At 37.3% G+C, this 16,081-nt stretch overlaps 1 protein-coding gene across 1 annotated transcript in view; it reads left to right on the plus strand.

Moving 5' to 3' along the window:
- Nucleotides 1-16,081, plus strand: part of SVEP1 (sushi, von Willebrand factor type A, EGF and pentraxin domain containing 1) — a 195,409-nt gene that overhangs the window by 85,357 nt on the left and 93,971 nt on the right. Inside the window, 5 exon segments of the mRNA XM_037797566.1 lie at nt 7,662-7,791; nt 10,580-10,687; nt 11,430-11,561; nt 12,157-12,351; nt 13,335-13,456. Of these exon segments, the coding sequence (XP_037653494.1) occupies nt 7,662-7,791; nt 10,580-10,687; nt 11,430-11,561; nt 12,157-12,351; nt 13,335-13,456 (687 nt within the window).

A 16,081-nucleotide genomic window follows, 5' to 3' on the forward strand; every position in this document is an offset into this window, starting at 1 on the left:
GAGTGTGGCTTTTCTGGGGTACCTAGCAGATTCAAACCAGCACATCAATTATCTCATGAGTTGGAAGTCATTATATCCTCTTTATAATCTCTTAGAGATTTTCTTTAATTTTTAAAATTTTTCGCAACCCTTGGTTCTCTAGAAGCATCAGGAAAAAGCATATCTCTCGATTCCCTTTGTGTAGAACGTGGGGTTTGTATCTTTACCCCCCAGTTTCACAGGATTGTTTGCAGATTAATTTTACTTTTCTTTTATGTCCTAAGTTTTCATTTCCCATAACAATGTGTGGTATGTTTTCTGAGCCCTTCCATGTATGAAAATATACACGCATGTGTTCCCTCATGTGTTATAAGGTTCTTTATATGGATAACCGGTGACACCAGAGGTGTATTAAAGACATATTTATTAGTTCTCTTGGTTCCTAGAACAGAGGGGCATGGCACAGTTCACAGGTCACACAGGAAATGCTTCAGAAATGTAGACTCAACCAAGCAGGTGGGGAGCAAAAGACTACAGCAAACCCGGAGACTGTGCCTTTATAAGGTTGCATGGGTAGAGCTGTAGAATTTGGTGAAGCAAGAGTGGAGTTGGGAGAGTTTGTATTTGACTTTTACAGGGATGTGAACCCACATAGGACATGGGGCAGGTGGAAGAAGCTGCTTATCTTGTAAAAGCAGATGTCTGGGGTGGTCTCCAAGGGACCAATGACAGGGTTTGAGATGCTCAGGCATCAAGACAGTGCAAAGTCTCTGTATTATTTTAAGCCTCTGCACCCCATATATAGGGCAGTTTCTCTGTGTGTGTAGAATTTCTTTGAACATTTCAGTGGGAATTTCAGAGACAGGAAGTTAAAATCAAGTAGATTCAAATCCTCATATTAAACCATGACTCCATCAACCAAGTTGGAAACACAGAACTTTCTCCTTATTGACTACTTTCCCTGATTCAGTGGGCTTCAGAACAACTCTACCAAGGGATTGAGAGAAAAAAAATCCATATAGGGAAAATAACATTTTACCCTATACAGACTATCCATTCATACATCATTCATTTGTTCAATATTTATTGAGCAACTTCTAAGTTCCAGTCATTTTGTTAAACATTGGGATACAATGGTGAGGCAAAATTGAGACAGAATTTAGTGTTAAACAGAAATTGAGTAATTGTATATACTAAATGAATAATTCCAACTACAATATACATTACAGAGAAGAGGTGGGTGATGGTGTGAAGACATCTCAGGATTCAGTGTGAAGTGAGAGGTCAGGAAAGTCTTCCTTTAGAAACTAATGGTTGATCTGAAATCTGACCAATGAGTTGGGATGAATGTGGGAGGAAAATGAAAATCATTCCATGGAGAGGGGATTGCAAATGCAAACTCCTTATGGCAGATGGTAGCAGAGTAGATGCCCTGGACTAAAAGGAAGCCAGTGTGACTGGACGAGAGAGGGCACGGGTACATGTGCTGAGAGATAATATGTAGATTTTGATAGAGGCCAGACCATGCAGACCTGAAAAGCCCATAAGAAGGGGTTTCAGAACAATGGGAAGCCATTAAAGAAGCAACATGATCAGAACTGTATTTCACAAATTTCAATCTGGCTGCCCTGTAGAGATTTGCATGTAGGAAAAGTAATTAGGAGCCTATTGCAGCAGTTCTAGAGAAATTCAAAGAGAGTTTATAATAGGGTGTTGGCAGTGAGTAGAGATGTAGAAAAGTGGGTAGTTGTGAATAGAAGTTAAAATTGATGTGACTTTGTGATGGATTGGATACAGGAAGGGGAAGCAGAAAGATCAAGTATGACATTGTAGACATATAACTTCTATAACTCATAGATGGTGATGCTGTTTGTGGAGATGGGGAATGACAGAAGACCTGTTTAGATGAAGATAGAAAAGCATTCACTGGATTTACTAACATGGTAGGCACTGGAGTAAAAAGAAGAGTGAATTGAAGGTGAATCTTATTATTGAAATGAAGACAGCAACTATCGGCCATCCTTTTAAATTTAAGAAGGAGAGTGTGCTGGTTTGGATGTATTGTGTCCCCCAAAACACCATGTTCTTCAGTGCAGTCTTGTAGGGGCAGATGTATTAGTGTTGTTTAGGTTGGAATCCTTTCATTGAGTGTTTCATGGAGACGTGACTCAATCATCTGTGGGTGAAATGTTTGATTGGATTATTTCCGTGGAGATATGGACCCCATCCATTCAGGGTCAGTCTTGATTTAATCACTGGAGTCCTATAAGAGAGCTCACAAACAGAAGCACCAGAGAGCAGCTGTGAGTGACATTTTGGAGAGCAACTGAGAGAGATATTTTGGAGACGGACATTGAAAGCAGACTTACGGTAGCCCAGAGTTTACTCCAGACAAGCTAAGAGAGGACAAAATGCCCCAAGAGCAACATTTTGAAGAAAACAAAGCAGCTGAGAGAGGAGCTGAAACACAACCTGGGATCAGCAGATGCCAGCCACTTGCCTTCCCAGCTAACAGAGCTTTTCCGGATGCCATTGGCTTTCATTTGGCAAAGGTATACTTGTGTTGATGCCTTAATTTGGACATTTTCTTGGCCTTCATACTATAGCCTTGTAACTAAATAACCCCCCTTTTAAAAGCCTGTCCATTTCTGGTATTTTGCATAATGGCAGCATTAGCAAACTGGAACAGAGGAGAAGGAGGGCAATAACAGAATAGAATCAGGGAGTATAGAGAGGGTTTTGGTTTGGGGGGGTATATTAGTTTCCTATTGTAGTTATAACAAGTTAGCACAAACTCAGTGACTTAAAATAACAAAAGTTAACAGTTGCAGTTGTCAGAAGTCTGAAATGGGTCTTACAGGCTAAAATCAGGGTGTTGCCAAACCTGTATTCCTTTTGGAAGCTCTGTAGAAAATCCATTCCTTGCTTTTTCCAGGCTTTGAGAGGGTTCTGCATTCCTTGGCTTGTGGCCATATCAATCCAAACTCTGATTTATCACATCTTTTTCTTTTCTCTCTGACCCTCCTGACTCCCTCTAAGGACTCCTGATACTACACTGGGCCCACCCAGATAATTTAGGATAATCTCCCATCTCTAGGTCCTTAACTTAATCAGGTCTTTAAAGACCCTTTTGCCATGGAAGCTGACAGAGTCACAGGATCCAGGGATTAGGATCTGGGCACCTTTGGGGAGCCATTATTCAGCCCAACATATGAGAAAAGAACTTGAATGTGCTTAAAAGAATGGAAATACAAATGGAAAGAACCCAGTCAAGATGGAGACATTGAGTACACAAGGAAGAGAGGAAGTAATCATTGTGTATGGCTCCTGAGAAAGTCTCTAGGCCCAAAACATAATTAGAGGGATTAACCAAAAGTGAGAGTTTTGGAGTTTGAGAAGAATGCAGAAGTTTTGGAAGAGTCATTTGGAGAAGAGAGCAGACCAGAGAAATTCACTAGGATTCTTGGATAGTATTGGGAGCCTATTCAAGTTTAGCGATCTGGTACACTTCTCTGGTACAAGCATGAGAAAAGTAGATAATTGGGTTTCTCTCGAATATAGAAAATTGCAACAAAAAGACAGAGAGGCAAAGCAGTTCCAACTATTGGCAAAGAAAATTGTTGTAATAAAAGATCATAAAATCTAAGCAGAGTAAGTGAAGGAGGGAAAGAATAATGATGCTGAAGGAAGTGAACATTCTTGTACTGAGTCCTTGTCTCTGATTATTTTGTAAAAGAGTTTTCAAAAAGGGAAATTTCTTAGTGGTAAAGTAGGATGCTAAATTTTATATATATAAAATGATCAAAACTGTAATTATGTAATTTATTTTGAATAGTCTAAACTAGGAGCAGCACTAATAGAAAATAACTATTCTCCAGTCATGTGCTTTGGTTGCTTTGGGGTATAAGAAAAGTTTCTTTCCATAATTAAAACCCACTTTCATGGATTAACAAGAAGAGTCTTGATAGCTAAATAAAAACTTGAATCTTGTATCCATTTAAAGTAACCTCTTGTAACTCAACACATGTGCAACAGGTTACAGGCAGGACAACTCAAGCACTGCTATCTTCCCCTTGGCCTATATGCTTTCCTCATGGGGTGTGCAGGCTGACCCATAGCCAGCATCTCCCTCCTCTCAGCCTTCCCAAAATTCACCATGAGAGAAGCAGGTACAAGTCTATGTTCACATATGCCCCTGAATTGCAAGGGATGAGTGTCAGCCTCACCCAAGAACTCTGCTGGCACGCTAAGAACCAGGGTGAATCCCTGGGTTTGTACTGCCCAGCATGCATTCAGCTTGGGAATGAGATGCTGATCTCTCCTTTATCAGCATCCTCCCCACCATCCCAAAGGTCCATGAGTGGCCTTTATGCAAATACCAGAAATGGATTGGCTTTTTTAAAGGGGTTTTATTAGGTTACAAATTTACAGGCCATGAAAATGTCCAAATTAAGGCATCAACAAGAGGATACCTTCACTAAAGAACAGCCAATGGCATCCAGAACACCCCTGTCAGCTGAGAAGGCACATGCTGGAGTCTATTGATCCTTTGCTCCCTGGTTCTGTTTCAAAATGACTTTCTCCAAAATGTCTCTGGGCTTGTCTTTCTTAGCTTCTTTGGCTCCTGTGCATCTAAGTGTCAGGGTCCTCTGTTAGCTTCTCCAGAGCAAACTCTGGGCAAGCATCTACAGACATCTCCAAGCATCTCAAACCATTAGCAAGCATCTCTACAAAAGTCTCCCTGAGCTGCGCTGACCTCCTTCTGTCTGTGAGCTCTCTTATAGGACTCCAAGGATTTAATTAAGAACCACCCTGAATGGGCAGGGCTCACGTCTCCACAGAGATAATTTAATCAAACGTTTCTACCCTAATCAACAGATTAATCAGTCTGCCTCCACTAGATTGCATTAAAGAATATAGCTTTTGGGGGGACATAATATATCCAAATCAGCACAGGCATCAACTCCCTACTTAAGTAAATTCTCCCTTTTGCCCAAAATATCTCCACTAATGTAGTTTGGTGTTGGGTACTAAAGTAGCAGGGCCAGTTCATCCACTTTTAATATATAAGTTGCCTGGCGATTTGTCCATCCTTAGGTTGTCTCTTTTGTTTCTTCAGCTTTGGGACTTTAGCTGCAATTGTGTATGGAAGGAATAAATCCTACCATCTTTGTAATAATTTTTTTAACATACATAAACCTATAATCATCTAATTATGTGTGGCAAAAACTAAGACTATCTGTAGCATTTCTCCAAAGTAAAATCAGCAACTTATCTGTTTAACTTTTTAACCACATTAGCTTTTGTTGGTATAATCTGGAATTTAATTCTAATTTATTAGTAATTACTAGTTTTTAATATTATGTATGTTCCTTTCAAAATTTGTACCCTTTGATATCTGTTTTGCAACCACATTTACCACAGTTTTTCAGACTAAGATTGTGCATACATAGTTTTGGTGTTTGCTGGCATTCCTTTCAAATCATGACTTTCCCTGCTTGGGAGGGATTTATTTTGATTCATCTTTTGGCTGGAATGTTTTTTTGAAAGAGCATATATGAGTAGTGTATTTACAGAGCCTTTGCATATAGGAGAATATCTCATTTCCAGGCTAGCATTTAATGCCTCAGAGAAGACTTTTTGCCTTTTTTGGATAATCTGTCCTTTTTTTCCTGGATGCTTTGGGGAACTTTTGTTAAATAGGCAATTATCTGTGATTTATTTCAGTATTGGTTGATCTTCATTAATGTTGCCTGGTATGTGGAGAGCCTTTTATATCTGCAGAATCGTTGCTTTCTGCAGTTCACAGTTTTCTTTTATATCTTTGCATATTTTTCTTATTCAATTTTTTATATTTTCTTCTTCAAGAACACCAATTTTTCATATGTTATATCTCTATTCTATGTCCTCCTTGTCTACTAGCTATTCCCTGATTCTGACTCTTAGTTTTCCCTCTGTGTTCTGAATGAGCCCCTTAAACCTACTCTTCACATTCCTGATTTTCATGGGGTAAACAACTGTTTAAATTAAGTACTCAGATTTAAAGACACACATGCACACACACACACACTCACTTCACTGTGTAAAAGGGATAATGCCATATAATAAACTTTAAAAAAAGGGATTCTACTCATATGCAAGATATTATATATAATATTTAGGAATATACATAAGAAACATGAATGGCACAAAAGGAAAATGTGAAACATTGAAAGATGAAAAAAATGAAGGCAAATGGAAATATATGCCATATTTGTAGATGGAAAAACTAAATATTTATAGAATAAATATATACCAATGACACTGTCAACATAATATTTTTAGAACTTGACGAAATGGTTCAAAATAACTCCACAAAGTGCCAAGTAGGAGAACACACAGATAAAAGAATCAAAGAGAATTAGGAAAAACAAAAGAAGAATGAGGGAAACTTGATTACTCAAAATATATTATAAAATAAAAATAATTAAAACAATGTGATGCTGAACTATGATAGATAGCTAATATGTATGTGAATTTAAAATATCATGAGTGGGTATCACAATTTAGGAAAAAAACTGTTGGCTTATAAATGATGACTGACTAAAAGAATGTCAAGTCACATTCACAAATCATATACATAAATACTCTTCAAAATTACTTTTGAACTACTAGGTAAAACACTGTAAAAAAAAAAGCTACAATCAAATATAATTGGATGCTTATCAAACCACTCAATGAATGACTTTCTGAGCTTATTTGAAATATTTTTTAAAATTACAGCTAAAGAGACAATGATATTTGAATGCAAAAGTATTTTTAAAGTTTGTACTTTTAAAAATTTCTGAATTTAAAGACATATAGAAAACCAGAGAAAAATGCCTCAAATTTTCTGGATGTAAATTTATTTTGTATTACATCACAGTTTTCAGATTGACTAAGAAGATAAACATATGATTCAAGAATAAGAAATATAATATGCAAACATATGAGAATTTAATCTTAGCATAAGAATTAAGGAATGGCAAATTACGCAGTTACCATACCACATGACCAGTTGCCATATTTTGGCCTACTAAAAGTGATGATATTCAGTATGGATTAGGGAACTTTAACACTGACACTATCAAACATTGACAATGGGTATACAAATTGTTACCATGCTCTGGGAACGAAATTTAGTACTGTCAATCAATAAAATGGTAATAATATTAGGGTTAACAATTCTGTTCGAAATCTATCGTGAGGAAGTAATCAAAATATCTTTCAGTTATCTGGGCAAAACTGCTCATCCTGGTGCTGTGTAACAGCAGTAAATTTTGGAACCAAATGAAATGTCCTTTAACAGATTTTCTGAAACAAGTCATCATATATTTGTTCTACTGGACATTTTGGAGGCATTTAAAAGCCATCTTAATTTCTAAAGACTATGTAATAGCATGAAACAATGTTTTAAGATATTATGTTTAAAAAACAAGGACCAATATTTCATGTGTACTGGCATGCCAACTCTATAAAGATGTAAATAGAATACTCTGGAAAACAAAACACCAAAAGGCTATGCCTGATTTTTTTCTTTTTCCCTATATATGAAACATTTTTTTCATATTTTAATGTGGCTTTACCAATAATACATAAATCAAGAATGAATAAATTTACTATTGATATTAACTTTAACATTCAAAACTATTTATTTCCAAAAGGTGTCAGTCCACGTACATCCAGCTTTTACCCCACCCTACCTTTTCCCAATTGGAGACGTTGCTATCACATACACAGCAATTGACCTGTCCAGCAACCAAGCCAGCTGTACTTTCCATATCAAGGTTATTGGTAAGTCTTCTTCAAATATATTTGTGTAGATTCACCGAAGTAATCCAGTACCCGAGGGAGTTTGTTCTCTCTTTCTCCTTTATTTTCAGTAACTCTCCACTCTTTCTTCCTGCTGGAATTGAAACCTGCTCAAGCCACTCCCTCGTCGAAACCTACGGACCTTCCTCCTATCCCAATATCTCTTTGATTTCTTCCCAGATAAGCCTTCTGAAAAGTTGCCTTTGGTTACCATCTCTATCTTCTTAACTGCCATTTGTTTTCAAAGTCAGTCAAGTCTGACTTTTGTCCCCTTCACTCATGTAAAATACATTCATCAACATCACCAAAGATCTCCAGTATTAACTCCTTCTGCATGCTTTTCAGTCCTTAGTTTATAGAATATTTACTTAGATTTTTACATTATTAACCATCCTCTCCTTATGAAAACTCTCTCCTCCCCTAGCTTCTACAACACCAGTCTTTCCGGTTTGTTTCTCTTTACTGAAATCCAAACCAATATATACATTTACCTCCTGAACTTTCCCAAGTGGATATCCCACAGGCATTTCAAACTCACCCAAACCTGGTGTATTCCTTAGCTAAGAAAGTGACTCAACCAACATCTAGCTACCGAGCAAAAATCTGGAAGTTGTCCTTAACAACTCTGACTCCTTCCTTTGCCAATACCCAATCAGTTATCAGGGTCTATTGGTTTCACCCACTTAATATCTCTGAAATCTGTCCCCTTCTTTCCAACCTCTCAACTACTGTTGCAGATCAATCCTTCATTTTTCTTGCCTGGTTTATGGCATCATCTCCTAATGGTCTTGAAGCTTTCAACCTATTCAATAGACACCCCTGTACCCACCACCAAGGCTTTATGAATGGAGAGGTAGATATGTAGTGATCTGTAGTGGTTAAAACACAGACTATGTGTTCATAACTAGCTCTACCATCTAAAGGCAAGGTGACCAGTCACCTCTCTCTGCCTCAGTTTTCAATTCAAAAATAGGAATAATAAATGTACTAGCTCATATGGTAATTATGAGGTTTTTAATTAATTAAAATATGTAAACAATTTGAAATAGTGCCTAACACATAGAAAGCTCTCTGTAAAAACTAGATCAATAATATGTTGACATTTTCCTATATATGCCTCAGATCTATTTTTAATGTTTATTTCAATACAGTACATTTATTTCATTTTATTTTAAGACCTTTACATATCTTCTTGAAATAGCTGAAGGGTATCAAACTGGTTCCTTACCCAATAAGTTATAAATTTTGATAAAAGTAGATGAAAAGACTCAAGTAGAAATCAGTCTAACCAATTTTATAGTGCTAAGTTTTTTTCATTGCTTTTTCACTGTTATAAATATGAACTTTTACCTGACAGAATATATTGGATTTCTTGTATCTGATACTGGGATTTTAAATTTAGAAATGTGATTCAAGGGTCTGCCAAGTTTTGATTTTTCATCGTGAAGGCTCAGCATAGAGAAATGTAAAATGTGTACTCAAGTGTCCAGCTAAATTTTCAAAATAGGAGAGGAAATAAAGAGGGAGAAGGAGATAGAAAAAACATTCCAAAGCCTACGTTTCTTCTTTTCTTCAGATGACAGAAGAGTGGGTGACTTCCTCGTAAATGAGGGTGCAGTCAGATACAGCCAAGCAGGAATGCTCCTGACTCCTCCATGTGCCTTTCTTGTTATAAGGCCCCAGTGACAGGGCTTAGACCCACCTGCCTCAGCTGGCCACACCATAACTAAAAATACATAATTCAACCTACTACACATGGATAGAAATGCCTTAGTCTAGATGCTGGTGATGGCACAGCGTGCTAACTAAATGACAACAGGCACATCCCTTAAATTTGCTTAGTCGGAAATCCCTCCCCTACAAAATTAGAAAAATAATATTTTTCCTGTATCCGTCATACCTCAAAGGCATGTGATTATGGATATAAGAGAATTTCAAAGTGTAAAATCTAGAACTGTATTAAAATTATCTCCTGTTTATCCTCTTTGCCATTCTGTGCTGACATCTAAAAATCCCCCACCCCATCCATGTTCATTAGGGCTTTGAAACCTTGCTCATCCTCTCCACCCAAGATCTACCCTTCAAACCAGATTGCAATGCCCAGCAACACAGTCTCATAATTCCTTAACTTCTACAATGGGTTTCACCCCTTCTCCGTTTCTGTCCATCACTATCCTCCCATGGGCACATCTTGTTCTTTTCACCTAAAATTTATCTTACTTATATTATTTAGCTTATAAGCCAGTTATCTTATCACCTTCAGGCATTACCTCCTGTCCTTCCAGCAATATCATACCCTCCAATACATGTTGCATTTTTACAACATGACTCAGATCTCTGCCCATTGCCCCTCAATTCAGTCACCTCTCAACCCTGTCTTGACCCTTCTGATATGAGGAGGCTCAGGGGAGGGCCCGATTTAGTCATTCTACACCTTTAGCTTATCTGGGAAGGTGGGTCAACTCAACTACTAGGCGTGGAATCTGCAAATCAAACACTTGCCACATCCTATTGCCTTTGACACAGCTGTGTACAGTCACTTAGAAAACCTGGTATTTCTTCCACAGACTGAAGGTAGCAGAGCAAGAAGGAACCCTTCCTTTTGAGGTTCTGCAGGGATCCTGCATAAAACAGACCTTATTATTCAAGGGGCTTCAGGACAGACCTTTTTTGTCTTACCAGCACAAGCAGATTTCTGTGTTCTCTTGTAAACCCTCTCCTCGCTTTTGAATATCAGCTGCAACTTCCTTATCTGATTTCATTTCTGTAGATGTAGAACCACCTGTCATAGACCGGTGCAGATCCCCACCTCCGATCCAGGCCTCAGACAAGGAGCACGCTGCAACCTGGGATGAGCCTCAGTTCTCAGACAACTCAGGTGACAATGCAAGGATTTTAAATTATATTTTCTTAAAAAAAAAAAAAAAGAAAGGGTAAAAAGGAAATGGAAAGCAAAATATAAATACCTCAATAGAATGAATAATTATTAAGTAAAATGTTTTAAAGCTAGGATAATTATAGATAATTCAACATTATTAATTCTGCTTATCTATGGGGTTTCCCTTCTTGCAGTATTCAAAGGACATTTATTAAACCTGTGCAGATGGTTGTACATGAATGTATTCTGATAAATTTATTGAGTCACCAAACTGGAGGCGGAAACTCATTTTATTAATATCTCTAGCATAGTGGTGTGTATTCATACTCAGTTCTTACATATTTGTCAAATAAATTATAAGAAATCTTAGAAAAGCAGGGGTAAATGAGAAAATACAACTGAAAATTCACTTTGAAGTTTGCACTAAAACCCAGAAAAGAACAATCAAAATACAAATTGAATAGATGTCTTAATTAAATTCCCTATGTCCAGACTGGCCCATCAAGGAAAATCATTTGTTTAGCAAGAATGCCTTCATTTAATAGGGCCTTTGAATCTACTATTTCTGTGTTATGGCATAAATATTAAATGTTTTGTTTTGTATTAGAGGCCAAATTCAATGTACATATAATGCCCCAGCTGATTTGCATGAAGAAAAGATGAAACATCAGTCAAATAAGGTGACTAGTAAAGAGACTGCAGACCAGTAACCCCAAAATCCAACCACTTCTTTGCTCTCCAGGGTCCGTGTTGGTCATCACCAGAAGTCACACACCGGGAGACCTTTTTCCCCAGGGGGAGACTATAGTGCGATATACAGCCACTGATCCATCAGGCAATAGCAGGACATGTGATATCCACATCATCATAAAAGGTATTCTCTTTATAAGCCCCCCCAAAATCCAGGCAACACTTGATACGTGTGGTTACCATAGCCCTCTGTTTTGTGAAAGAAAATAGGTTTTAAAATTAGAAGACTGATAGATGTTACTTAGGTTTCCAATTGTCATTACTTGCCTTCCTGATAACTGGAAATGATTTCTTCCAGGGTAGACTTAAATTAACATTTTATTAACACTTTCTCTAGAGCTACAAAATATTATTGTCATGATCCTAGTTTGAATGCTCGAGGAGACAGCTTCTAAACATTTACTGGCTGCACAATGCTACCAAGTTATCATTTTTATTAAGAAAATGCCAAAAATAACAACCCAAAATCAGAAATACTTTTAGCTTTTCACAAAAGATGTACAACCTCTAATTATGCCTAGAGAGAGCTTTTTAGGGTATGCCCACCTAGGAACCAAGAAGCAGACATTGCCACATTCCCACCATATTTGTTTATGGTGAAAGTTTTTCTAGGAATAGTGGTGGGTGAGATGAGTCTTTCACAATTCAGCTTGGACTCCTGGAATCTAATTTATACTTCACATACCACTTTATGTGAATAACACAGTGCTTTCGCACAGGTTCTCCTTGTGAAGTTCCATTCACACCTGTAAATGGGGATTTTGTTTGTACTCAAGATAGTACTGGAGTAAACTGCACACTAAGTTGCTTGGAGGGCTATGACTTCACAGAAGGGTCCACTGAGAAGTATTATTGTGCTTATGAAGATGGTATCTGGAAACCTCCATATTCCACCAAATGGCCAGACTGTGCTAGTAAGTTCTAATTTTATCTTGAACTCCTTTAGTGTGTGTGAATACATGTGTGCCAATGTGTGTGAGTGTGTGTGTGTGTGTGTATTTCTAAAGCATTAAAAAGGAAAATTGGAATCAGGTTTGGTGCCAGAAATTCCAGAGATGTGTAGACAAAAGGAATGCTTATCCTTGAATTTAAAATATTAGCCCACTGCAATCTTGTCAAAGATTGGATTGCTATAAGCCAAGATTCAGTTTAAGGCAAAATAATCTTGGCCATTTCATTTTTATTTACCAGAAATATCTGAAGTTACTCATCAGCATGTAGTTCTTGACCCATAAACTTGAATATAAAGTATAGTCTCTTATTCAGAAGAGCTTCTATTTAAAATCCAGTATAGTAATGAAATGAAATAGGTCAGTCACATTCTCTTTAGACTTGATTTAGATACAGATTGAACTATTCTATAATCTTAAATATGCTTTGCTGTATAAATAACCCAATCTCTTTGTTTAGTCTAAATAAATATACCCCAGAGTAAATCTTTGATCCACTTTCCTCAGATAGAGTTTAAATGCCAGTGTCTCAGAAAAATTTACTTTATTTTTTTTTCCATATTAGGGAAGTAAATAGAGGCAGTATTACATACCTCTTTCACAGATTTAGACAGTAGGATTTTATTATTTTTTAATATTTTGGGGCATCTTGCTGAGTCTAACTAATGCAAACCTCTGATCCAAGGAGAAATTTATCTATGTGTAAATTACACTTCCAAGGATGATATTGCACATCATATTTAGAAATTTTCCAATGCCTGCTGGTATTATGATCAGTTCATATTTAGGAACTTTCCTTAACTGTCGTCTCTGGTTTTATAACAGTCCCATAAACATATTAGAATTAAAATATTTAGTTACAATTATTCCACTGAAAGTTAAATCTTTTCTTTGAAAACATTAATCAAGCTGTTTGAATTGAAGCTGTTTTGTCCAATATTTTTCAGTAAAACGTTTTGCAAATCATGGGTTCAAGTCCTGTGAGATGCTATACAAAGCAACTCGCTGTGATGACACAGATCTGCTGAAGAAGTTTTCTGACGCGTTTGAGACTACCCTGGGGAAAATGGTATGTCAGGAGTATTCCTTTATTGGTTGTCATATTTTAAAGGACACTACTGAGTTTTTCACAGCCTCTTAGTCATTTGCAACTGAAATTCCTTGTCCCAATTATGTCTCTCTTTTTCGTGGTTCCTAATATTTAGAATTGGTGTTCCTAATATTTAAAATTACTCGTAGGTTTTGGACTTTCTGGAATGAATTGTAAGTAAACCTGTATTAAAACGTAAAAAAAAAAAATTTTGTTAAACACCCTGAGTCAGAAAGTCACAGAATCTTAAGGCCCCCTGGTTTGAGAATGACTGCTTGACTATTTAAAGTCTGACAAAAATGCCAAACATTGTAGATTGTATTCCTTTTTTGATGAGATAATTGAATGTGCAAATGATTTTCTTTTTCATATATTCTTCTTTAGGACTCTTTCAGTGAGTCAGGGAAACACAGTTTATATATTTAACTGTATTGAGCATCTTGAAAGCAGGAAACATGTTATACATTTATCCGTATCCCCAATAGGGCCAAGTACAGAATGTGGCCAAAGGGGGATGCAAATTATTTGTTTACAAACATTTTGTAGTGCTGCTTGCTATGTGTCAAGCACCTTTGTAAACATGTTTGAAAGATTAATGTTTATTCAAAAAGCTCTTGTTGAAAAAAGGTATTTAAATCTGTTCAATATAACCAAATTCCAAAAAGAGAAGGAAAAAATGTCATTATTGCTGACAAAATAAGAAAAAAAACACTCTTTAAGCTACTATTTACTGTATTTGAAAAGGGAGCAGTACACTACACATTAATTATACCACAACCCAAACTGGCAAACTAACCCTTAGAAATTAAATAGAATCTACATTGCAAATTGTATGAATGTGATTTCAGTATGTATCATAAGATAAATTGTAGCAAATTAAAGATGGCCTAGTAGATCGGAGTTTGATACTATTTATTGGTTCATGTAACAGATATTTAGTAAGTATGTATGTCCTATCCTAGACACTGGGGATATACATGTGAACAAAACTAAGTTCCATGCACTCATGGAGTTTACATCCTAATGAATAAAGATGGACGATAAACAAATTAACAAGCAGCATGTATGTAGCATGTCAGATGGAATAATGCTATGGAATAAAACAAAGCAGAAGAGGGGGCAAGAGTACTGGGATGGGACAAGAGTATTGCTAGTTAAATGGTTTGTTAGGGAAAACCTCACTGTTGAGAGTCCTGTTAGAGGAGGGGCTGTGGGAACAAGCCGGAACATACCACAGGGATCAGTGTCCCAGGCGGAGCGAATAGCAAGGGCAAATGCTCTGAGGCAGGACTGTGTGTGCGAGTTTGAGCCAATGAAAAGAGGTCAATGTGGCTAGAGTAGAGCAAGTGATGGGATGAAAGACTACACCAGGTAGGAAGCTGAAAGTAAGAGATGATGGTGGCTTGGGTCAGCACTGGAGGTTGAGAAGGGATTGGATTTTGAATATATCCCAAAAGTACATTTAGTAGCTGATTGGATGTAGAATGTGAGAGAGAAAAGTCAAGGGAACTCCCGGGTTTGGCCCAAGCTACTGGAAAAACAAAGGTAAACCATGGAAGTATGAGATGCAGTTTGTATCTCCAAGTGCACAGGTTGATTGTAGAGTTAGATATACCAGGCTGGAATTCAGGGAAGAGGTCCAGGCTGAACATATGAACTTGGGACTTGACAGTGCTTAAATAGTATTTAAAGGCATGAGACTGGATGAGATGAGATGGGGCAGGCAGGGGTAGAGAGAGAGAGAGAGAGAGAGAGAAAGGATTAGATTGAGGAAAAAAAGACATCTGAGAACTGAGCCTCAGAACTGGGCTGCCAAGTAGATAAGAAGGAACCAGCAAAGACCAAAAGGAGCAGTGAGATAGGAGGGAAACCAGGTTTCAAAGAGCATGGAGTAATTAACTGTCCAAAAACTGGTGATAGGTCAACAAAACAGAGATTAAGAGCAAACTCAGTTTTGCAACACAGAGCTGTTTGGACCTTGATGACAAAAATTTCAGTGGAGTGGGTTCAGGAGAGACTGGTGGGGGTGGGATTAGAGACAGTGACTATAATCAACTTTTTTAAAAGGATTTTTTAATTTTTTTACTTCGAAAAGGAGAAATAAAGGAGCTGTGAATTGTGTGGTTTTTGTTTTATACGGGTTGAAATTACAGCAAATTTATATGCTTATGCAAAGAGGAGAGAACTGATGATTTAAGAGAGAGGCCACAAGAGTGATGGCCTTGAGTTGATGGGAGGGGTGGCGTATGGGGAATGAGAGGGTTTAGTTTAGGAAGGAATATAGATTGTTTTCCCATCATCACAGGAAGGAAGGCAGCGTCAAAAGCACAGGTGTGAGTAGTGAGTTCATGCAGGGATGGAAGCACATAAAACTTCTATTTTGTCAGTGAAAAAAAAAGTGTAGCTGAGAGGCAGGATGGGAATAAGGGATAGGAGGTTTGAGCAGAGAGCAAATGGTATAAAATAATTCTGTAGGAGAGAGGGAGCCAACATCTGAAAGAACTATAGTAGGATTGCCAGTAAGCAGGTTGTGTTTTCTCTCGGACCATAATTGATCAGGTGGGAACAGGTGTGGGAAAAGCAAAGTGATTAATTTAACCAGGG

This window comes from Choloepus didactylus, chromosome 10, assembly GCF_015220235.1.
Source record: "Choloepus didactylus isolate mChoDid1 chromosome 10, mChoDid1.pri, whole genome shotgun sequence".
Lineage (NCBI taxonomy): Eukaryota > Metazoa > Chordata > Mammalia > Pilosa > Megalonychidae > Choloepus > Choloepus didactylus.